Source organism: Euprymna scolopes, chromosome 7 (assembly GCF_053919585.1).
Source record: "Euprymna scolopes isolate OS-2025 chromosome 7, ASM5391958v1, whole genome shotgun sequence".
NCBI classification, from domain to species: domain Eukaryota; kingdom Metazoa; phylum Mollusca; class Cephalopoda; order Sepiida; family Sepiolidae; genus Euprymna; species Euprymna scolopes.
Window position 1 is genome coordinate 161,961,820 of NC_136488.1, and position 26,318 is coordinate 161,988,137.

Below are 26,318 nucleotides of genomic sequence, written 5' to 3' on the forward strand. Positions count from 1 at the left end.
CTAAACTCTAGAGCCCAAACTGAAGAGCCACTGCTCAAAACAACGAGATATTATAAAAAGGCTGACTGGGAAGCCATCAGCGACCTCATCAGGGATGCTTCATGGCAAAATATCTTTTCACTTCCTGCTGAACATTGCGCAAATGAGACCACTGAATGGTTCAAAGCAGCAATTAAAGCACATGTTTCCACACGCAAATTCTATAGCAAATCCCACTCCCCCCAATGGTTCACTTCAACTTGTGCAGCTGCCATAGCGCAAAGGCAGCATGCGTACCACAAATTTAACCGATATAAGTCCAGTTCAAACAGATAGAAGTACAAAAAAGCCAGAAATAAGTGTAAGAAAGAAATTTACTGAAACCCAACTATCCTTGGACCTCTGTTATTCCTGATATTCATAAATGACCTCCCTGATAAAATTGTCTGTGAGATGGGTATAAATGCTGATGACAACACACTCTATAACAGACACGCCAGGAAAACAAATGAACACATATCTAAAGAAATGGCAGAAACACTAGAGGAAGACCTCTGAGCCGTAGTGGAATGGGGACAAAAATGGTTGGTCACCTTCAATGCTGCCAAGACTAAACTTGTTTCCTTCAATAATTACAAGAAACCTTCCCTACTGCCAATAGCAATGCCCAATGACTCTTTATCTGAAAGTACGCCTTTTAAACTCCTCGGTCTAACGTTCACAGGAAACAGGAGTTGGAACAATTACATTGAGAACATTGCCAGGACCGCTGCGAAGAAGGTGGGCTCTCTCTACCGTGCTAGAAAGCTATTAATGCCTGAAAGTATCCTATACCTCTATAAGGCCACCATTCACCTATCTATGGAGTATTGTTGTCATATTTGGGCTGGTGCATCTGCCACTAGTCTCTCGCTCCTAGACAAAGTTCAAAAGAGAGTCGCCAATCTGATAGGTCCTGAACTGTCAGCTAAACTTCAGCCTCTGTCCCATCGCCGAAATGTTGCATCCCTCTGCCTGTTCTACAAGTACTTTAATGGTGAATGCTCTGACGAACTGCAAGCACTTGTGCCCCCTCGACGTAAATACTCCCGACAAACCCGACAATGAAGACTGGAGTGGGACCATTAAAATGAGATTTTTTTATGATCCAGAACTTATTTTCTTCATAGCCACCTGCATTCTCAATGCACTTTTGCTAGAAATTCAATGACGCATCTCTGCTTCTGACCCACGTCCATGACAGGAATTGCTTTCTTAGAGTCTCATACGTTCAATATCTGCAATAGAGAGATACAACTTTCAGCTCATGAATACACAAGTTCAGTCATCATAACGTAATTTGCAATCTCCTCCGATTCATTCAAGCAGAATAAAAAATAGGAGGCATTATTTTTGGAACGCCTCTTGTATCCCATATTTTCCTTTAATGCATCTGTCTGCTCATTCTACTTTTATTCAGAAACTATTGGCCAATCTGGCTGAAATTTTGTATGGACCCTTGTTATAATATGGTGTAGCAAATTAAGTAGTATAATATGCACCGTTAGGATTAATATTTAATGAAAAAATGAGTTTAAACTGAACATCAATTTGACATTAAACATTCTAAATCAATGGGCTATAACTTGTGCCAGTTTTAAATGAGTTAAAAAGTTTTGTTAATTATTACTAACTTCCAGCAAGTTTGCCATTCACATGTACCAAACATGTGCATCACTAAACATGTTAACAAATTTATTAGCTGCTGATATTCATTCAACTTTGTGTAAACTAAACACCCACATATATACACACACATATATATATGATGATTACAACGTCTTGTCAGACGAGTTCCACTCCCTCAAACGCTGAAAGTCTATGAGCCCGAAAATGACATTTTTAGTCCTGCCAGCGAATTTACATGCTCAAGCAGATATGACACTGAAGATGGTCATTGGTATGCAGACATACATATCTATAAACATACACAATACATAATGCACATACATATACATGCATTTATATATATATACATACACATATACATGCATTTATATATATGCACATACATATACATACATACATACATACATACAAACTAGCAGGCAGCCCAGCATTGCTGAGTCGTAAAATATGCATAATTGATACAGAAACTCAGACATGTGGCTGTGAGCATTATGTTTTTTTCTAAACCGTTCACTGCTTGTAAGTAAAAAAAAAAAAAATACTCAAGCTGAGATCGAAACCAAAACCTAAAGACAGTGTGTCAAGTTCGATAACCATCAGGCCAACTTGACACAATCTTTAGAAAGTGTTTTCAAACCTACTTATTCTTAACATAAGGAATCTGTCACATGAACCATTCCCGCATGTGCATTTGTGAAACAGTTGACAAACAGATAAAAATCCGGTGTCCACACGTACCAATTTTGACTCCATAGCACTTTTTTCCGGATGAAAACTGATTATAAAGTTTTCCACATGTCTGAATACCCTGTATACCATATTTCAAGTTTGTAGATAAAAAATTTGTTGAGTATATAAGTTGAGAAGTGCCCCCCCCACACACACCTAATATTCAGCTTATTCCTCCCTTAGTCCATACATTACCTTTTCAAAAAGGCTAAATACAAATTTTGAAGGTCAAACTGCTTCAAAATAAGGCCAAATTCGTGAAATTTGGCTTTAAAAAGATCAATCTGACAACCCTGGACAAAAATATGAGTAATCTCTCTCTGATGTAGCCTCCTTTTTGAATATCATAATAATATACGATCATTATTGTAATGGTGTAAGAAAGAAACTTAGTAATTCTGATGTGCAGCGGTTCTTCGCTTAAGAAAGAAGTCAGCGAAACGTTACTTAAAAAAAAAAAAAAAAAAAAAAAAAAAAAGGAACATTCGAAAGCAACAGGGTAAAAAAAAAGAACATTGTCTGCTAAGAGGTGCTGGAATGAAATAGTAAATAGAAGATTATTTCTTACAATGTAATTTTATTATTTGTATTGAACTATGTAGCACAATATTACTTTCTGAGTATTTATTAGTACTTATTAATCCATTTCATTTGAATCAGTTTTATTTTTAAAATACAATGGACACCATTTTCATAGAATGTTAATAAACTCATATTTGCTGCATATTTATTTTTCCGTCCAAAAATATATTTTCTGCCCTATCCAGAAAAAATATTAGCTTTATCAAAACATTTGTTGATTCAATATATTTTTTATTCCGTGGAATTTCCACGGGTCCTGCTAGTTTACTGATAATTTAATACTGATTAAATATCATACCATAAATATTAATTACTTCAACAAATAAAAAAGATGGTTAACGACACAAGCGCAAATTTCATTGTAAATGACATTCCACTATAAATACCACAATGAAAATGAGAAGATAATTACACACAATCGCTTGTAATTATTTCCTTATATTTTTTATCAACACCAACAGCAATATCTTTTCAAGAGCTTCTTTGAAATTAGTCATATACTCCAAGTTGACATCAGAAAGCAGATAACATTCTGTATTTTCACACTGTCAACCTAAGTACATTTGGTGGTGATATTTCTATTTCAGAACCCTGGGGGTGGGGTGGGATTACCCTTTAGTTGCTATTACTCACAGATTCATTTGAATTCAGAATGGCACAACTTGTCAAGCTCCCGTCTATGGATTTAATCGAATCCATAATTTACTGATTATAGACAATACATTTACATACACCTACAAAAATTAATCTGCAAACCTATCCAGCATAATTAAATATGTTAAAATATTTAGAATTTGTTAAAAAAAAACAAAAAAAACAAACAAAAAAAAAAAACTTTGGTCATATTGAATTATTTAACCTAAGATTGAAAATTAAAACTGAAAATATTTTTTACCACAACAAAGCAAAAAACAAATCAATAAACTGGAGAATAGTAATTTGTTTTCTGTAAACGAGGGGACATTTTTCATTTGAGCACAGACAACAAATAGCAGATGACTCATTGACGTCATATAAGAAAGATTCCCAGACTCTGGCAGAAAGATTCCAATACTTTGCTGCAATTCCTTAAAAATGGGATGTATCCATTTAAAAATATATCCCGACATTTAGCCTCAATTCTATTTTTCTGGACTTTGGGGGTTGTGCTATTATTATTATCATTATTTTTTTTTTAAATGTTAAAACTTTTTTCTGGCTTTAAATTTTTAAGCAGCCGTACTATTGTTCCTGTAGATTTATGTAGCATTATGTCGAGCAAATTCATTGAACCTAGCAAACTCACATAGATATAGTCTTGTTGGCTTGATAACATGTAGCAGCAGTTCATTCTCACTTCTTTTTTTGACGTTTTTCCATAACGCATATTAATAGCAGCAACTGTACACGACAAAAAATAATTTGCGATTTAACAATTCTTGTAGGGTTTCCCTTTTCAGTATACAGTATCTATACGAGGGACATTCCAAAAGTTGTTGCAGATACTGACTGTGTGAGATTTTAAGAAAGCAACCCCTGTTACAGATATGCATCAGAAGTAGTGTCATTGAATTCCTCCACGCAAAAAAATATTAAACCGATCAACGCTCACCAGCACTTGTTGAACATTTACAAAGCTGATGCAGTTGATGTCAGCACAGTTAGGAGATGGGTTTGTCGATTTTAGAATGACAACAGATGCGTGACAAAGCATGTTATAAACTTTTACAGTTGAGGCACCAAAAGAGACTGGCAAAAGTGTCTTGAGAATGGTGGTAGAAAAAGAAATTTTGGAGTACAAAGGTCACTCGTTTTAATGATACCACTCTTGTCTTTGTAGCTTTTCAACTTTTTAGTTTTTGAGTCAAAAAAAAAAAAAAAAAAAAAAAAAAAAAAAATAGGAGGCCTTACTTTTGGAATGACGCTCATATATAGGCTTCCTTTCAGTCTCATAAAACAATCGATCCCCCCACCCCAACACACACATACTGTAAGGATGCCTATGCAGGCGTATAGTGAAGCAAGGCATTACTTGAATCCAGTGGAAAGAAGTCCAAAATTACTTGAAACAATGCCGTGGTAAGCAGAGAAAGACTAGTGTTATTTTGGAATTTTCCTTCTCCTAGACAGGTTGCACAACAAAGCCTTGAGAGTCAAGTCTATCCTATTGTTCGCTCCATAGCTGGAGGGAAGCTATATGAATTCATATGTTTCTCAAGGATATTAGTAAAAGTGATGCTGTAGCCCAGTCAGATCTTGAACCTGGTACGCCACGCTCACAAGCCACACCTGTACCCAAAGCAAAATGCCGCTTTCTACAGTGATGATAGTTCTGCTTATTAGCATAAAAAAAGATTGGAGGCATAACATGCAGAATAAAAACAAGTTTTCAACAAACAATATTGTTTATCGTCAAACCTTATAAAAATAAACTTTTTTTTATATATAAAAGTGAGAATGTGTGTGTGAGAGGACACTTCTCAATGAATTTTTGATCTACAAACTTGAAATTTAGTATATAGGGTATTCAGACATGTGGAAACTTTAATCAGTTTTCATCCGGAAAAAAGTGCTGCTAAGAGGTCAAAATTGAAAAACTGATACATCGGATACAGGTCATCGGATCATTTATTTATTGTTTCACAAATGTGCATGCGGGAATTGTTCACATTATGTTAATAAGTAGGTTTGAAAACACTTTATAAAGATCATGGCAAGCTAGCCTAATAGTTATCATACTTGATTCACTGTCTTTAGGTTTTGATCTCAGCTTGAATATTTTCTGTTTTTTTTTTTACTTACAAGAAGTGAACTGTTTAACATGTTTCAGGTTCTTTTCATTTTTTTTTTTTTAAAGGAATTCAACATTACATTTAATACCAGCCAATGATGGGTATATCTTCTAGTTAAAACTAAAAATTTTCATGGCCTTAAGTTTAAGACACTAGAATTATTGGCTAAAATCCTAGTGTATATTAAATATTAAATTGTTTTTAATGCTAACACATAGTTTCAAGGAAAATAAATTGCTTTGAACGATTAAAATATTTTGTCCATTTATTTGTTATCACTTACGTTTGAATTCATGTTTTGAAACCTGTAAATCATAAATCTATGTTGTCACATCAAAGCCATGATTATTTTGTAAAGGTAATGTTTGCAGTTCTATTTATAACAAAGCCTGAATAACTTAGTTGGCAGAAGCCCAGACTGAAGATCTCAAAATTTCAGTTTCAATTTGTCACTGTGGCATTCGCTTTATTTGTTGGGAATTTATAATTTACTATCAAAGCAATATTTTTCATTTTAATAAAGTAATTAAGATCTCTGATATTTCAAAATGAAACAAATTTCGCAATGTATTTATGTTAAAATAATAAAAAAAAAGTTACTGACAGAAAATTTGTGACCGATGAATGGACAGACAAACATCTATCTATATATCTATAAAAGTGAACGTGTTTGTGGGTCTGTGTGTGTACATTTCCCTATGCAATAACTGTCAATTTTAAGTCTACAAACTCGAAATTTGATATACAGGGTACTGAGATTTGGGAAAATCTTTGTGATCGGTTTTCGGCCAGAAATTTGGCTGTTGTGGGGTCAAAGTTCAACGATTTGACCTTTGAGAACTCTACCAAACTCCTCCGACAATTTTGGATATAAACACTTGAAATTTTAGATACAGGTTCCTTGGACATGGATCTAACTTAATAACTTAGTTTAAGCCCAAAACAATAAATATTAAGGGATCATAATAGGGGTCAAAGTTAATAAAATTGACCGCTGTTTTTTGCTCAACATACACCTCCAACCACCCGGGCAATGCCGGGCTGAAATGCTAGTATATGTATAAAAGTGAAATTGTCCGAGTGTGTACATTTCCCTAGCAAACTACTGTCAATTTTCAGTCTACCGATTCAAGATTTGACATAAGGGGTATTGAGATTTGGGAAAATCTTTTTAATCAGTTTTCGGCCAGAAATTTTGCTGTCAAGTGATCAAAGTTCAACGATTTGAACTTTGAAAACTCTATCAAACTCCTCAACCAATTTTGGGTCTAAACACTTGAAATTTCAGATGTAGGTTACGTGGACATGGATCAAACTTTAATTTGATTTGAGCCTCAAAAAATAAATGTTAAGGGGTCAAAATGGGGTCAAAGTTAAAAAAATTTGACCTCTGCGGTCTCAACCAAATGACTCAACCAATCTTTGGTCTAAACATTTGAAATTTAACTTAAAATTTATTCAGACATGGGGCAAGCTTCTTAATCAATTTTTGGCTGAAAATTTGACTACCAATTTTATGTCTAAACATTTGAAATTTTACATAAAGGGTATTCAGACATGCAGCAAGCTTTTTAATCAGTTTTTGGGCGAAAACTTGGCTGCATTGAGGTCAAAGTTGAAAAAATTCACCTTTGCAAATTCTACCAAACTCCTCTGCCAATTTTGGGTCTAAATACTTGAAATTTTAGATGCCAGTTACTTGAACATGAGTCAAACTTTTTAATATATGCACATTAAGTTATGAACAGTACATCAGGCCTGAACAAAGCCGGCCTAAACTGCTAGTATATTTATTTATATAAGACTAGCAGGGGTGCTCAGTGTTGCCTAGGTGTTTGTAGGAGTTATAGAAAAAAAAATTAAAAAAAAAAAAAAGGGCTGGAAGCCATACCACGAAGGAGGAAAAGAAGATGAAAAAAAAGAGTTGGTAATTAACTTTTGACCAGGCGACAAAAAAAAAATAAAAACTAGAAAGGTCTTTCTTGCTAATAGCGGATAGTGAAATGAAGGAGTTGGTAAATAAGTTAAGAATCATGAACGCACAGAAAAATCTGGTTGGAGGCCAGTTAATCTTCCCATTTTCTACCACTTTATTTATTTGTTTCCCCACGATGTTGGGGAAAACCAGTTCCACCAAAAATGGGGAAATCTGGCAATGTGCAAATAAATAGCAGTTGTCTGATATAAAGGGTTTTTCCCCCCATATTGATCAAACCTAATGGACTTCAAAATGTCCTGGCCCGGAAGGCCAGGTGGATGCCTTTGCTTCGATTAGTTTTGCTTTATTTATACGAGAAAGACAAACAAACACTCGAATCGAGGGAATTTTTTAAAACTCAATCAAAAAAGATAGAGACGATGTCTGTTTGCAAATCGGAGATATTACGATCTAGGAAGTATAAAGGAAACTTCGGTTATGTAAATGACGCGAGAAGCCCAACGAAAAAAGCTTTTCGCGGACATACACAAATGCTTGCGTCCATTTTGCCTTTATATTATAAACTAGCGGAGGTACCCGGCATTGCCCGGGTATTTGTAGGTGTGTGTGGTGTTAAATAGAAAAGAACTCGGGGGATGGGGGGGGGGGGGGGGTTAGGATCGAACCCGAAGCCCTGAGGCGAAGTTTGAAAATAAAATCGGCCAGCCAGAATGAGTTAGTGAAAGATGTTTGAATTTATTTAAGTAAGAACCAAACTGACAGGTGTGCGCCCGGAAGTCGTCGATCGTTATGACAATGACGACGATGTCAATGACCAGGTTTGTTTGTTATAAGCGAAGTAAAAAAAGAAGGCAAACGAATGATGCTGAAAACAGAAAAACGAACATGTGAAAAATGGTTTAAATAAGCCTGTTTTGATATTAAGATTTAAAAAATCGGTGGGTACCCGGGTGTTTTTGGGTGTGTGGTTTGGGGGTGGATAAGCGAAGTAAAAAAAAAAACAGAAAAACGAACGTTACATGAAAAATGGCTTAAATAACACTGGTTCAATATTTAAATTAAAAAAAAAAAAAAAAAAAAAAAAAAAAGAAGCCATCTCACACCACGATTCGAACCCAAAACGTTTAGATAATGAACCAACGCGCTAATCAACTGACCTAACGCGATGTACATGGAATTGGTTCAGTTTTTCAACTATTTAAAGTAAATCAGGTCATGACATCATCTGGCGCATGCGTAAAACTGCTCGTTGTCTTCAAATTCTATTCTAAACTGGGAATGGGTAAGGGACTTTACTAAGTAGATATAAATAAGTCCCTCTTAACATTTTTTTTTTTTTTTTTTTTTTCAATGGAGAGTAGATAATGCAGTGGAGGTGTTATCGGCAGCTCCAGTAACTCTCGCTTCCCCTTTTTTGCCCCTCAGTCCTCATTCCAAATGGTTGATGTTTCTGACAAAGGGTGAAGAAAAAGCTGCTTCCCAGGTCGGTAGTACTTCGTGAACAGTAGTCTGAGATGTCGGAAATTTTCTGTCTCTATGTCTATCCTTGCGGCCATGTCACTAGTAAGGGTGCTGGGGGTAAGCGTTTTCATCTGGGCTGACGTTAACCGCCTGATAGTCAGGGACCCGAACCTTGGAATAACCACTAAGGAGGCTGTCCTATCAGCAGGTGCAAAGTACTGAGGCTGCTGTATTGCCATTTGGTGAATAGATTCTGGACCATGCAGTAGTCTCTGGTGGGGCCTCTCGATGCCATACTAGTGGGTAATTGTTACGGCTTTACCTTATGTGCTACAAAAAAAAAGACAGAAAAAAAAATTTTCCCCGCCTTTCCTCTTTTCTTTCCCTCTCTGTTCTGCTCTAACCAAGTATGCTGACCTGTTCCACAAACCCCAAAATCCTCAACATGAAATATCTCAAAAAAGAAAACACGAATATACCTAGAACCCCATCCTCTTACATAGACCCCTACTACCATGTCTCCTTCTCCAACATCAGAGGTCTACGTTCTAACCTTCCAGAGGTTGAAACCCAATTACAGGAGACGAAACCTGACATATTCTTTCTAAGTGAAACTGGAACAGGGCCGACCACCTCCCTAGATGAGTTCATAATTAAAGGATACTCTAATTTAACATCTAAATCTGACCCCCAAGATCGCCACGGGCATGGAATATGTGCTTACATTAAAGATGGCTTCCCATGTGGCAGGGATATCTCCAGAGAAGACACTAATCTACCTTATATGTGCTTCCGGGTTGCACTTGCTTACACCACCGCATTTATATTTGTCCTCTATCGCCCCCACAACAGCAGAGTTACTGTCTTTAAGAGTATATCAGAGAAAATTGACCACATCCTATCTGCTCATCCCTCAGCTAACATTCACATTTGCGGTGACTTCAATGTCCATAATGTGGAATGGCTGACACACTCAAATAAGACTGATGATGAGGGGAGGTTCTGTCATGATTTTGCCATTGCCTATGACCTCACTCAGATTGTCCGCGAGCCCACCCGTGTGCCCAATACTACCGGTCAGTACACAAGCCTTCTAGACCTTTTTCTATCCACTTCCCCTGAGCTATGCTCATGTACCGTTCTATCTCCTCTGGGATCCTCCGACCACTCCGTCGTATCAGTTAAGATAAAAATGAAATATAATAAATCTACAGACGTACCTCTCCGCCGTACTGTATACCGATACTCTATGGCGGACTGGGATAGCTTCCGTACATTCATATCTGATCTACCTCTCCATTCCATGTTTAAAAAGGATGTGTCCTCTATAGTATCAGACCTGACCGAATGGTTACTTGTAGGCATAAACCAATTCATATCACCCAAAAAATTCCAACAAAAACCTAACAGCCAGCCATGGTTCTTCCCTGGATGTGCTGCTGCCATCGCACACAAATCACTTTTTCCGTAGCTACCAACATAATAGATGCACTGAAACTAAAGCTGCTTTCAGGACCGCCAGCAACCACTGTAAAAGTGTAATAAAAGATGCAAGAGAACTATATGCTCAATCCGTTAAATCCAAAGTAGCTGAGCAGCGGCTTGGTTCCCACTACTTCTGGCAAATAGCAAATAGGATCCTGAACAGAAACGTGCATTCTATCCCAACCATTACCAATGGACCAGAGGTCATCTCGACAGCATCCGACAAAGCCAAACTATTTGCCAAAATTTTGCGGCAAATTCTACCCTGTGCAACGAAGGCCATCAACTCACACATATACACTTTGCCTTTTATATATATATATAGACTAGCGTAGGTGCCCAGCATTGCCCAGGTGTTTGTAGGTGTGTTAAAAAGAAAAAAAAAAAGTGCTTGCCCGAGTGTTTGTAGGTGTAAAAGAAAAAAAAAAAAGTTTTGGCAAGGAGGTAGGCTCGAACCAGAGGCCTTGAGACGAATAGCCTGATAACTTACCATGACACTACAAGGGCAGCGAAATAAGAATGATTGAAATTAAATGTTTAAAAAAGCAGGTGGTTAAACGAACATCAACACGTGGTTTTCTAAGTCAAACATCACGCCATAGAGAAATTAAATCACAGCACGAATTTTGTAACATAAAAGTCGGTGAAATAAAAGATAGACGCGACCTCATTTCGTAAATCTAGCGAGTATATAAAAAATTGTAAGAATTAGTGACTCCACCAAGCGCCCCCTCTAAAAGCCTTTGTCGGACATGCACAAAAAAAATGCACATACACACATTTTCGCTTTTATATTATAGACTAGTGGGAGTACCCGGCGTTGCCTGGATGTTTGGAGGTGTAAAAGAAAAAAAAAAGTTTTGGAGCAAGGGTTAGAGATAGATAAAGGTTGGTTGTTTTACGGCATATCACCCCTTTTCAGGTTATTTAATGCCGAATCCAGTGATTTTGAAGAAAAATTTTTTAATAGAATATTTGTTGTTTTCAAGTCAGTTTCTATTTAACCCATAGTTGGGACCCTAACAGGTACTACCACTCCGGTTCAGAGTGGACCTGGGAGCAATGACAATTAAAGGGTGGGTCCACACTCCCCAATGCCCGCAAACTGGGGCCTCACCACTGGATATAGTTTAAGGTCATATCCAGGACCAGTTTTGGTGGTAGGTAGGCTTGAACCTGAAGCCTTGAGGTCAATAGCCTTATAACTTACTGCAACACTACGAGGGCAGAGGAAGTGAGAATGGTTGAAATTAAATGATTAAAAGGTTAAGTGACGTCTGTAAATTTAATGAGGTCAAACATTATACTATAGGGGAATGAAATAACGTTGCCTGCAAAGCCAGTTTCTGCGTATTTGTTTGTTCACAAGATGTTGGAGAAAACCAATTTCCCTTAAAAAGGGGAGAGTTCAAATGAATAGCGATCGTCTGATATGACGGGTTTTCATTGCATTGATCAAAACTCATTGCTTTCTGGAGGGAGAATTGTTGGCTATGGATTCAGTACGGAAAAGCCAAACACACACGCGGAGACCAGAAAATACTGTGAAAACAGCGTGTAAAAGTCACTCAAATAAAAGAGACGCGACCTCCTTTTGTAAATCCGAGATATTATAATCTAGGAAGTATATAAAAAGTTCTAAGTGCCCCCCCTCCAAAAGCCTTTGCCGGGAATACAAAAAATGCACACATTTTCACTTTTATATATTAAACTAGCAGGGCTACCCGGCGTTGCTCGGGACCGTATAAACAATGAAAAAACAAAAGCAGATATTGAACATATGTTTTATTCTTAGGGGAGAGGAATCTTTCATCTCAAGTTTTAGCGTTAATGACAGGTTTTTTGGGGGCCCCCCTCGAAGATAACTGATCAGTTGACCAACTTCTAGTGGTCCGTTTGACGTGAAATTTCGATATTTGTCATCCGGGTGATGGGGCTTCGATATGATACCAAATTTGTCAAGTTTGGTTCCGTCTTTCAAAAGTTTTAGCGTTACAAACAAACATACATACATACACACAGACGTTTGTCTTTTATATATATAGATTAAATAGTAAAGGAAAGAAAAAAGTTCTATTTTGGAAATTTGAGGGAAAGTTCTTACCCCCACCCTCTAATTCATTTGCAAAACAAGTATGTTTTAATTTTTTTTTTTTTTTTGGAGGTGAGGGCATCACTTTAGCAGCATTGTGACCCTAATACCATTGGATGTTAGATTGATTCAGGTTTATAAAAATGATATATTTCTATTGTTCAGTTGTGGCAAATGAACAGGATGTGAAAGAGCATGGAAAGTGACAAAACTTTTCTCTCAAATTCATTAGCCAGCAGATCTCAATTCGGGCCAGTTAATATAACATTTTTGGATACCCTTTACTTTGACTTTTGGCAGCATTCACGCAGGATCTTCGCCAATCTTGGAGTGGTTCTGGAGCTGTTGCTTCGTGGTGTGTTGTGGTGCAGAGTAGCCAAGCCAACAAAGCCTCCTCTTTAAAAGTGCTTGATTAAGGGTGGGGCCGATTCTGTATCTTGTTCAGATTGGTGTATTGGAGACAAAAAATGGTGCCGACAGATGTGCAAAATTCGGTGGATGCAGTATGGGTCAAACACTACCAACCTTTTTAGATCTGCAGCTCTAATTAGCTAGGTCTTGAAGCCATAGAGAAACATCATCTGAACAGAAGAGTAAAATATTTTTTTGTAAACCTTTTTTTCTGTCTACCGAGCAATATATAAAATTTTTCATGAACAGAAATTCTTTCCAAGAACTCCCCCCCTTTGGAACACATTGCTAAAAGTTTGATGCACTGAGAGCTACAACATGGTCACATTCACACCCAATGTCAATAAACTCTTGTTATAAACCATCCTCATAAGTCAAATTTTATTCTTCACATTTACCATTTCAATCCTTTCCTAACATCTATTACCATTCAACTGACAATCCATTATTATTATATCATTATTATAATATTAACCTGTATCCTTGAGTGGCTTTTAGGCTGGATAGATGGTGACTCATTAAAACAGTATAAAAAGTATGTCCAAAAATGGAATACTGTTGCTACATCTGGGAAGGAGCTGCTCAGCATTTCCTATCTTGTCTTGATCGAGTTCAAACCTGGCTTCTAAACCCAGCAGATGATGTCTTTTCTCTTCCCTGCAACCTCTTTCCCACAGAAAAGACATTGTGAGCCTGTCTCTGCTCTATCGTTATTTTCATGGCATGTGCTCATCTGAACTCCAATTTACGGTCAACCCTTACCAAACTGTCACAAAAAAAATAAATAAAAACACTCGCCTAGCTACAACCACTATCAACAATTTTTCCACACTATATGTGCCTAAATCTAAACAGATTCCATAAACAAATTTCTTTCCCAGAACTGTCCGCCTGTGGAACACTGTTTCGCTGGCCTACTTTCTAGTTGATTACAATATGGTAGCCTTCAAGTTTAATGTAAACAAGTTCTTAAATAATCCAAATTTTACCCAATCTACACCATTAATGATTACTACACTACCACCTTACATTCATTAACTCTTATCCTCGAGTGGCCTTCAGGCCTTAAGTAGTGACTCATTAGTAAAAAAAACAAAAATAAAAACTTCACTTACTTAGCAATCAGTCTGTTACATGTTTCACAGTTAATTGGCATCTGACATTCTTCCTCATGTTCAGCTAACTTCGATCTAAGCACCATATTGCAACAAAACCGGCACTGGTTGTATATCTCGTGAACGGGGCGTTCGTCAACGTTATGGACAGAGGGTTCAATTTTCACATACTGATGAAGATGGCATTCAAGATTTGTGGTAAAATAATGTTTGATGATGCAAAGGATTTGTGGTGAGGTGATCAGTTTGACTAATTTTCTCCACTTATGCGAGTCAAAAAGACATTTATAAATGAGACGGCTTAGCTTGAGCAGTTTCTGGTAGAGGCAATCACCCCGTGTTAATATGCATTTTAATCTGACAAATTTGGAGATTTTTATATTTTTTAAAAATAATTTTTTTCTTTTTTTCTTGCATGAACAATGCAGACGATAGTGGCATCCCTTGCAACTGGTGAAAATTGACTTTTCTCTGGAACCTAAAAAGAAAAACAAGAATAAAATTAGTATTTCTATTCATATAAAGTTACGTATGCATTCGGATTATATATATATATGTGTGTGTGTATTAGTGTATGCACCCCCAGTCTTTATTAAGACATATCTAGGAGAATAAAAACCCACGTAAAAACCTGTGTTCTATTGTATACTGTGTCTACGATTCCCAAAACTTTTTGTGACTCCACCTGAAAAAATAAGACCTAAATATTTAATAACTTAGAATTCATTTTGGTTGTTTTGAAGATATCAACTCCTTTTGGGTCATTTAAATTCCAAATTCACTTATTTTGGTAAAAGATTCAAATATTTATGGATGAATTTATTTTGTAAACGAGACATCTGTGAATAATACATTCTATTTAGCCATGGATAAAACCTTGGCAGTTACTACCATTCCATATAAGAGTGGACCTGTGAGTTAGACAATCAAGGGGTCACTTTAGACTCTCCTAAAGCTCCCAAATTAGGATATCATCACTGGATGTAGCTTAAAACCACATGATATTAAAATCAGCAATTGTGAACAGATTTGCTAAATGTATTAGAATTGGGAAAAATGTTGGAATCATACTATCACTAGTTTCAACATTGAGGCTTGCTTTCACAAATATCTGTGGCAATAATTACTGTGGAGTAATTTAGATGATGTAGAGTCTTACCTCTTATTAAAGTCCTCGTATATCTTAGCATTAAGTGAAATAAACTTACACTCCTTAACTACTTTAACATGACAGGATACCTCCCTCTCTGCCGTAAGTACTCAGATAAATATATGCACAGGCATGGAGTCTATATTCGTAGCACCCTCCCTTTAACTAGAGAGCAACATCTTGAATCGGAGGAGCAGGCTTTTATGTGCTTTTGACTTCATCACTGCGTTAATTACTTATATTTTCTCTACCATTCTCCCTCAAATCAGGATTGTACCCTAATCGATCATGTCTGATCTATTAGATGCAGCACTCTCCTTAGACAGTAACACCCAAATATATGTATTTGGTGACTTTAATGTCCACCATAAAAATTGGCTTCGTTTTTCAGGTTGCACAGATGCAGCTGGACGCTCTACTTATAGCTTCTCTATAGCCTATTCCCTCACATAGACAGTAATGTTCCCAACTCGCCTACCAAATCGTGAACCCCAGCAGCTTCACTTCTAGACCTGTTCCTCACCACAGTACCTGAGGATTGTGTGACTAATGCCCACAATCCATTTAGAAATGCAGACCACCTAATGGTATCAGTTGACATCAGACTTAAATCACAACCCCAAGGTGAGGAGTCATTGCTCAAAACAACAAAATACTACAAAAGGGCTGATTGGGAACACATCAGAGATGCCTCATGGATCAATTCCTGCTGAACAATGTGCCAATGAGACAACGGAATATTGCAAAGTGAGACTTGAAGCATATGTTCCCACATGGGAGTATTATAGCAAAACCAACTCACCCCTGTGGTTCACTACAGATTGTGCAGCTGCCATTGCACAAAGACAGCATGCATTCTGCTGGTTCATACATCATAAGTCAAATACAAATAGGCAAAATTCATAGATGCTAGAAATCATTGTAAGAGAGAAATAGCGACATTCAAAAGAAAGCATGCTGAAATAATCAGGGAAGACATAGAATTGCAAAAAGATAGGAACTTGTGATTTCGGAAAAATCTATACTAGTGTAGTGAATAAAGGGCAATCAGTAATTTCTCCACTGAGCAACAACCAGAAAGTTGCATGTACGGCAACTGAGAAAGCGGAACTACTTGCTTGGCGATTTGCCTCCAACTCCATCTTAGAGCCAACAAACAACTCCCTCTCAAATTTCCCTATGCGAAATGAAGCCACATTAGATGATGTAAAAATCAACCCTTCTCATGTCCGCAATATCATAAAAACTTAGACACCTCCAAGATCTGATCTCATCCCTGCTATACTAATTAAATTCTCAGCTGAGCTAGCCCCTCTACTTTCCAAGCTCTACAATAAATGCCTTACTGAATCTTGCTTCTCTAATAGCTGAAAGATGGCCTGTGTGGTACCAGTGTACGAGAATTTTGGTGAAAAGACTATCTCTTTCCCCTCTTCGCTAAAATATTCAAGACCTTAATTAATCAAGCAATAGTCCACCACCTCACAAAAGCAAATCTTCTGACAAAAAATATGGATTTAAAAATGTCGTTCTACTGCAGATATTTTAACAGTCATCTCTGAATGCATATACCATGTACTGGATAAGGTGGGCGAAGCCAGGGTTGTAACCTTTGATATATCCAAGGCTTTGACAAAGTCTGATACGAAGGGTTGTAAATGAAAATTAAATCATACGGTATAACCAGACGTATGCTAAATATAATTAGATCCTTCTTAGACAATAGGACCAGCCAGGTTGTCATTGATGAACGTACATCCAAGCAGCAAAATATTAATGCAAGAATGCCTTAGGGGGTTGATCCTTAGACCACTATTATTCTTGATATTCATAAACGACCTTCTTGATAATATTGTGTTCGAGATAGGTATATTTGCTGATGCAACATGCCTAAGGGAAGAACGATGTACACAAATCTAAGACAATGGTACAATCGTTAAAAAAATGACCTCCAGACCGTAGTGGAATGGAGCTGCAAATGGATGGTAACATTTAATGCTAGTAAAACTAAGCTGCTCTCCTTTAACAATTACAAGATGCCTCTCCAACCACCGATATCCATGACAAATAACACCCTATCTGAGAATTCTTCCTTCAAACTCCTCGGCCTAACATTTGCGGGCAATATGAACTGGAACAAATACATAGAGGACATTGCAAAGGCTGCTGCAAAGAAGGTGGGTTCCCTCTATTGAGCTAGAAAACTACTCACACCTGAGAGTATCCTGTACCTCTACAAAGCCACCATTTCTTCATGCATGGAGTATTGTTGCCACATCTGGGCTTGTGCATCTACTACTAGCCTCTCCTTGGACGATGTCCAAAAAGTTTCCGATCTAATACGTCCCATTTCGTCAACTAAGCTCCAACCCCTGTCCTATTGCTGCATCTCTGTGCCTGTTTTACAAATATTTTAATGGAATGTGCTCTGATGAACTCTTTGCACTTGTGTCCCCTCAATGTATTGATACTTAATTGTAATGAAATCTTTCCTTGGCATGGTTCCAGATAGTAGCCCCTTACATCCAAATGACAATATGCCTTGTTAGAGGTGAATGTGAGTAAAAAAGGAAAAAGCTCCCAGACAAAGAAGTAATGACAATAGCAAATAAGGATGACAAACACATGTTCGGTTAAAGACGATAGAATAGTGGGTTTTATTTTTACCAAATAAAAAAAGGTAAAATGAACGGCAATAGATATCAAGATCAGCCAGAACAATAACGAGTATCGCATGAGGTTGAGATTCTTGTGTCTTCGAGGTAGTATGATGCATCTCAGGTTGATCAGAGTTGTAGAGATGGGATCTGATGCTGGTAACGGGTAGCCGGACATCAGCGGGTACTGGTACAAGTTGGTAGTTGGAAATGCTAAAGCTGTAGAAGCAAGTTTGAGGCTGCAGGAGTGAGCTGGGGAGCAGCTGGAGTGAGCCGGAAGCGCCAGTCGCTGTTGCAGCAAGCTGAAGTCAATGGAAGCTGCAGAGGTGAGCTGGAGACTGCAAGCTGCAGAGGTGAGCTGGCGCCACTCGAAGCTGAAAGAGTGCGCTGGCGCCACTCGAAGCTGAAAGAGTGTGCTGGTGCCACTCGAAGCTGAAAGAGTGTGCTGGTGCCACTCGAAGCTGAAAGAGTGCACTGTAAACTGCAGAATTTCCAAAAAGCCCTTCCCATCATAATCTATTCAATAAAGAGGGAAAACAGGGTTAGACTGAAAAAAGTAAATAAAAAAATTTCTATGCGTTTCTAATGCTACACACGACTTCACCGCAAAAACAAAAAAGGTGTGCTCTCTTTGCTACTGGTGTGGGAGAACCAGGAGAAGTGTAGGAAATAAGTTATATATTTACCTTTCATGGTGCCTAGATTGGAATCAGAAACAATGACCTTTTTTTAATATGCCATGTTAGATAGATTAAATTTTGGGGTATACGTGTGTCACATTAACGTGATTTTGCCTCATGTACTCTGCATTTTTTTTATTTAAAGTGGCTGCATGAGGAGAGGGCAATCACGCAACGAGGGGTTGAACACATCAGTCTGCTTTACCAAACCTTGGAGGTCGCAATGTATATTACCTATTGAATGGGACTCATGTTTTTGCACTGGCACTTAACAAATGCACATGTGCAAAAAAAAAAAAAAAAAGAAATTGCAATAGTTGTGCATTTACGTTACGCACTGAAATAACATTTAGAAAGCCATTTTTAACATGAGGAGAGGAGAGTGTTTTGTAACTTTTAGCTAACAATTTAATTAAAAAAAAGAAAAGATATTGTAAAAACTGAATTTAAACTTAAAAACACTATTGAAAAAATAACGTAGATGCATAAACACCGAAATTGCCGATGAGGATCAATGAAACTTTTCTGAGTTGATTTTTAAGAGTATTCAGGAAGGTTAATGTTTTAAGGTAAAAACAAAATGGCGACCACTGAAACCCATTAGAGAATACATTAGATAACAAAGGTCTGAAAACTACTTGATGGCAATAATTTTCAATGCGATATTTGTTCAAAACAGACCTGATTAACCTTAACAATCAACTTTTGAAAGATGAGTGTTTAGTTGGCACACATTGGAAATTTTATCCTTTTTCAAAAGTAAATTAGAAATATATTTTGGGACAAAAAATAGAATTTGAAGAGGAAAAGGTACCCCAATGCGAGACAGAGTTTTAGTGGTTTTACTAACTTTAAAACATTTATTCAGTTTCAAACGTTACATGAGAACAAGGAAAATGGCCGCAAATCAACACCTCAAAATTAAAAGTTTCGCTAATGACTTAAAAATAAAAATAAAACAGCAATTTCTTCCGATTTTCCATAAAAATAATTTTCTACTCAATGAATTTGCGTAATTTTTAGATATATTGATACTCTTGCAGAATTTGACACAGATCCTCGGGATTTTCCGTCAATTATGGTTTGAGCTTGACCGGCAGTCACCGGATTAAGCTGAGCACCTCAGTTTGGTTTTCTTCCATTCTGCCAGGGGCAAAACCTATGTTTTTTTTTTTTTTTTAAAGAAAAGATGAATCATTTTTTATGAAAACCGTAAATTGTTAGGTGAAAGTACAGAAAAGTTTTTTCAAGAAAACTTACAAATTATTTTTTGTCAACAAATGTTAAAAAAGTGGTGTAAATAAAGGAAGTAGGCACAGCAGACGAGCCTCGTTCTGAAAAATCTAAAATGTTAGGATGTGTGATACTGGTGCTTCTATTGTTGACCCTTTGAATGATGGATATAGAAAATATAAGTTTGAATTGAACTTTGCTGTATTAAAAATTCTTGGGTTTTATTTTTGCGTTAACTTATCTTGCCTTTGGTTGCAATTATTTGTTTATTTTCACTTTTTCGTTATGCTTATAGTAATAAATGCTTATAGTAATAAATGCTTATAGTAATAAATGCTTATAGTAATAAATGCTTATAGTAATAAATGCTCGAAATTTCTTTGAACTTTTTCTTTAATTCTCTGAATTTTTTTTTTTAGCTTAACTTAATATTGTACAATATTTCAGCATTTCGTTTTGTTATGCTTGTGTTGTTCAGTTTTGCTACGTTTCACCTTTTCTGTCCTCAGTCAATGGAGGAAAAATCCTTCTAGATTAAACTAATATTTATTTTTGTTCTCATCCAGAGTGGCACATTTTGGGGAGCTGGATTTCTCCACATTGAAAACCGACCTTGTGTCTAACTCTGCCTTCGTGGGGGGGGGGGGGGCAGTAAATAGGAACAAATGTGGCGGATGAAAATCGTTTTTCGACCCCAAGAAAAGCAGCCAATGTCTAGTTTAGCGGCGTAAATTATTTGACAGACAAAAAGTTATAAAAACTTTTTGTTCGAACATGTTTTTCCTCACATACACACCCACACGCATATACACATCCACGTACACACACATGCGTGCAAACATGCACACATTGGTGACGTCACTTCCTTTTTAAGTGGAATCCAGACATGCGCAGTCAGAACATTGACCCCGGTATAAAAGTCAACAACAACGTTCAACTTCCTCTTTCTTCCCTTTTGCCTTGGTTCGTCAATCAGACAAGTTCGCGTCCACAGCTTGTGGCTTGAAGGCACTTCCACGTGGCCGACTGCTACCATCCGCGTGCGGCTTTACTGAGGTCAGCCCTCTCTTTCTTTTTCTACATGCTGGACTGCCATTTCTATTTCCCCTACTTTATTCCTCTTTTTCCACGTGCGTAGTCGTCAACGACTGAACTGAACACGTGTTCCACCTAAACCATTTATTTTCAACAGAAAATAAACAACATGTTTATTTTATCCAGCAATTGAGTTTTTTTTTTTTCCTTCCTTCCATTCATTTCATTATTTTCTTTTTGTAGCGAGTTAGGATTATTTTATCCTGGTGCGCAACAAACGATGGTGACCCCTTAATTTAAAATGAAATGAATGTGTTTGAACGAAACACGCAGCATAAACTAAACTCTTCCACACAAATCCACGGCACGCACGAAAAATAATTTTCCTCTAAAAAACAAATAAAAAAATAAAATAAAATGGAACTTCAACAGACGGACTCCTACAACGAAACCATGGCATTAAATATTCCACCCTTCAACCTGACAAATACAAAAATATGGTTCGTCCCATTACAGGCCATATTTGACGCTAAACAGGTAACGTCACAACGAGCGCGTTATTGTTACCTAGTGAAAAAAACTGCCATTGGAGGTGGTAGAAGAAGTCACAGATTTTCTCGAAAATTTACCCGAGGAAAGACCATACGACATGCTGAAGCAAGCAATCCTGCAATGAACCGGTGTTTCCAACGAAGCCATGCTTCGTAACTTATTCACGCCAGTTGAGTTAGGAGACCGTACGCCTTCTCAACTACTTCGCCACAGGAAAGCCTTGCTGGGAGACAACAAAATGTCGGACAGCATCATGAGGAGTCTCTGGTTGGGTAAATTATCCCCAACTACCAAGCAAATCCTCGCTCCGATGTCGGAGGAGACGGCAACAGAAAAGCTCGCCGACATAACCGACTATCGTGCTGATAGTGTTTTGTGACGCTTCAAATTTAGCATATGGTATCGTAGCATATATGTACCAGCATGGAAATGCGAGGTTGTTTTTTGCCAAGGCAAAGGTGGCCCCCTCTGTGAAAAGAACCTTGCCAACCTTGGAATTGCTAGCGGTCTTTTTAGGTATTAAACATGTCGCTATATTGACAAGAAAGTTTCCGGAAATGTTCAAGGAAGTCATAGTGGCAGTCGACGCACAGGTGGTGCTGTCGTGATTATTGTCAGAAACCATTAATACCAAGTGTCAGTTCACGAGAAACCGATTGAACGATATCAAGTCTATGGTAAACAAACTGACAGATAGGTTATACTTTCAAGTATAGATACGTTAAAACTGGAGAGAATCCAGCTGATATAGTAACCAGAGGTGTTCCTCTCAACAAGTTCATTAAGGAGCAAGATTTTTGGTTGGGCGGCCCTGCGTGGTTGCGGGGGAGTCGCTTGGAATGGCCGGAGTACAATCTGGCTTGTCTTAGTGAGAAGAGTCGGGGATTGACTCTTGCATACACTGGATGTGAAGTGGGAACTAATGTGTTGCCGGTTATAAGGTTGGAGAGATTCTCCATTCTCTCTAGAGTTATCGGGATTCTAGCTATGGTTTTTAAATTCTTAGCCAAGTTGAGAAGAGATAGGAGTACTGACCCTCTAGTTACGGCCAAGTTGTACTTAATCTTGTTAGTACAGAACCAGTTCTTTGGAGAAGAGAGGAATTTCTTGCTGAACCCGAGTGGAAAAAATGTGCCTGGGCTGGTAGCTAGGTACTATCTATTTTTGGATGAAAAGGATATAATTCGCTGTCGCGGACGAATTGATGGTTGTCTCTATTTTTCGGATGAGTTGAAACATCCAGTATTATTGCCCAAGTCTAGTCATGTCACTACCTTGTTTATAAAAGCTTTTCATGTACAATGCAAGCATTTGGGTGTTGCTGCGACTCTTGATGTGTTGCTCAATGCTGAATTTTGGATTCCAAAAGGTAGGCAGGCTGTGAAGAACGTTCTGGCTGATTGTGCCACGTGCAAAAGATACAATTCACTGTCCTTTAAATATCCTAAGATCACCAATTTCCCCAAGCACCGAGTGAACTTAGTCAAACCTTTTGTACATGCGGGTATTGACTTCACAGATCATCTGTGGGTGAGTGAGGGTGAAACTATCAAAAAAATGTATATACTTGTCTTTACGTGTCTCAATGTAAGGGCAGTTCATCTGGAATTGTTGCCAGATGTGTCTACATACTCAGTGGTACTTTTTTAGATTCTTTAACTTGTATGGTGTATCTACGCACATCTACTTCGACAATGCTTTATCTTTTGTTGCGGGTTGTGATTTAGTGAAGAGAGTATTGTTGGCGGATGAATTTAGAGAAAATCTCGATGCGTGTAGCATAAGGCATCATGCAATCCCTTTGTATTCTGCATGGTTCGGTGCTATGTGGGAGAGAATGATCAAAACGGTGAAGAATTGTTTATTCAAGGTTGTGGGAAGAAGTAGGTTAGACTATTACCAGTTGCTGATGGTGTTGTCAGACATTCAGCGATCTATTAATGATCGACCATTGACTTATCGTTGTTCTGATGATAATGGCCTGGAAGCTATCACTCCCAATGCATTCTTGCGTTCATATCTGGGAAATGCTGCGTTTCTAAATTTCGAGGAAGATATGTCTTCCATTGAACCCCCTAGTAGATCAGATTTAATTGATAGATTAAAATACCGAGATTCCTTTTTGCATAAATTCAGATCTATGTGGTATGAACAGTACTCGATGAGTTTAAGGGAGCTATCTGGTGATTTGTACTGGGCTGACTTTGATAACAGGATAAAGGTGAATGATGCCGTGTTGATAAAAGGATTTAAGTCTAGACCTCATTAGAATTTGGGCAGGGTGATGAAACTGACCCAAGGTTCCGACGGTTTGGTTAGATCAGCCTTGATTAAAAGGAGTGATATGTTGCAAGAGCATGCAATAAAACACTTGTTCCCATTGGAACTTACTATTACACATTCTTACCAAGCCCCTCTTACAGATCGAAGCGATAATTTGCCGGAAGATGAAAATGTTGAATCGGTTAGAGAGGCTCAGTCTAGACCTGTTAGAGATAAGAGAGCAGTTAAAAAAAGAGATCCTGATTATCTCTGGTATTAATTGGATTATCCCCACCTTTTTTTGTTCGGTTGAGTGTCAAAAATTTAATTTCTTTCCTCCTTTATCTCTTTCCTTCTTTCCTTCCCTTTCTTGTTTTTTTCGTGTTGCATTAAGCTGCTGCTGATCACTTAAGATCACGCCATCCGTCATGACGTTTGATTGGCTAAGGGTTTTTATTGCCTTTTTTTGACAAGAAATTGAAGAGTGAACAACCAGTTTCAGACAAGAATGGATGCATGTAACATGTCGTTATGAATGTCTTGAGGAACTCAGACAATACCAGACTTTAAAATGGAAATGCATTTCATTCAGATGAAGGTATGCTGGAGTGTTCAAGGGAGATGCTCCAAAAAGGAGACCAAGCTGTAGTACTTTGGTAATGCGAAGAGAAAGAAAAAAAATCAATCTTTTTTCAAGTTAGAATCTGATCGTGGAAAGCGACGCACGTGCGACAATTTAAATATCATCTACGAAGCAGTCGAGATGAAAGCTGAATTATGGTTGACGTGGTGCTATAAAGGAAATCCCTACTGAAGAGTTTTTTGCAGACTAAGGATCTTACCTAATCAGTGCTTTTACTCTGATTAATTCCTTCATCAAAAATGAACTTTGAAAGAGTTAAAGGATTACGCGTCTTCGGAAAGGGTGAAGAGGATATATGTATATAAGATACACATTTAAAGAAAAAAGGATGATTATTGAACGATAACCATGCAGTAAGTTTCTATACCTTTCAAAACCTCTAATTTCTGATTTCTCTCTCGTTTGTTAAATTAAGCTTTGCACTTGCCTGAAGGACAATTCTAGGCAGCTACTTTACAGTCAAACTGGTGAACATTTGAACTTTAGTGTACTTTGATAATTGAACTTTGCAGCTTTGCTGTTTTCCTTTCTCCCAACCCTCTGTGGTCTTTTCTCCCTAATAAATGTTAATGCTTTCATGTTCTTAAAGTATCTCTTTGTTATTCATTTAAGTCCTGTTAGTATTGCATGCTATTTCCTTTGTTTTCTTTAAAGCTTAATTGACGTACACCTCGTGGGATAACCTTCGCAGGACGTAGCAAATAAATTTCCCACAGAAGCCGACATTGACCAAACGTTACATCGCTTTCTATAGATCATTGGCCGTGGGCCAGTGATGCGAATTGAATTTTGCTTTTTTTATACCGAAAACAACATATGCCGATCCGAAAATATCGAATATTTAATGTTTCAAAGTCTGGCAAATTAAATTGAGAGGCGACCCCCTTGTTAAGTCGTAGATATTATCATTTAGATGTGATATAAAAAGTTGGTACTAGTGCACTTATTGATCTGTGTTGAAATAATAACATTTAAAAAGCTATTCTTAACATGGGGAGGGTGTTTTGTACCTATTCTGTACTTTAACTTTACAATTGAATAATAAAAAAAGCATCATAAGACTTTAATTAAACTTGGAAATACTGTAATGTTATGACCCTTTAGGCTGTGATCATAGCGTAGTATCAGTTAACTGTGGCAAGCAGGGTCAATGGTCAAAACATTATTATTGTTATTGTATTCTTATTAATTGATTTGAGCGGCGGATGGTCACTGGATCAGTTATTATAATTAGAAGAATAAACAATTAAATTGCGGAAGAAATGATTGATGTGTGAATCGCAAAAGAAATGTGAAAATAGAAAATATATGTAAACGTTATTTTGGGGTTTTTAATAAACAAATAACTAGCTGTGGATTAGATTGGTCTGAGACACGTAATTAGGTGACGTAAGAGAACACGTGATGTAGTCAGTTTTGGAGAGTTTGAGAGAGTTGAGGATTGACCTCCAGAGCGGACAGATGTCTAGACAAGGGTGGACAGACAGCTAGGAGCGGGCTGTATGAACAGAAAATGTAGACTAACTGCAGATCCTATGAAAACCAATTGAGACAACTGTAATAAATTTATATTATAAAAATATAAAGAGTTGTTTTAATGGTTTCACAAATAAGAACAGGTGTCTCAATTATATGGTGCTGATCGCTTCATGGTTCGTCACGGAGCAGCCGGAAGATACAGAAGAACTCAAGAAAAAAAAGGTATGAAGCATATATTATTCTTGTTACATATGAACTGTAAAAATATCCCGTGTGATAAGTCTGATACAACATTATTCAGTTTACACGTCAATATCATATCCTTCTGGTAAACAACATACATACGATTTATACGTTTATTATCTGTCTGTTAAAAGAACAATATCTTACATCTA

At 37.4% G+C, this 26,318-nt stretch overlaps 1 protein-coding gene across 2 annotated transcripts in view; it reads right to left on the minus strand.

Annotated features, from left to right (window-relative positions):
* Positions 1-26,318, minus strand: part of LOC145280114 (uncharacterized) — a 53,400-nt gene that overhangs the window by 18,100 nt on the left and 8,982 nt on the right. The window contains exons 2-3 of one of the 2 annotated variants that reach the window (XM_080131868.1): positions 14,398-14,710; positions 14,233-14,355 (exon numbers count right to left, since the gene is read on the minus strand). In XM_080131868.1, the coding sequence (XP_079987994.1) occupies positions 14,233-14,355; positions 14,398-14,710 (436 nt within the window). Of the gene's footprint in view, positions 1-14,232; positions 14,711-26,318 lie in introns of both variants that reach the window. The other variant, XM_080131867.1, reaches the window with a different exon arrangement.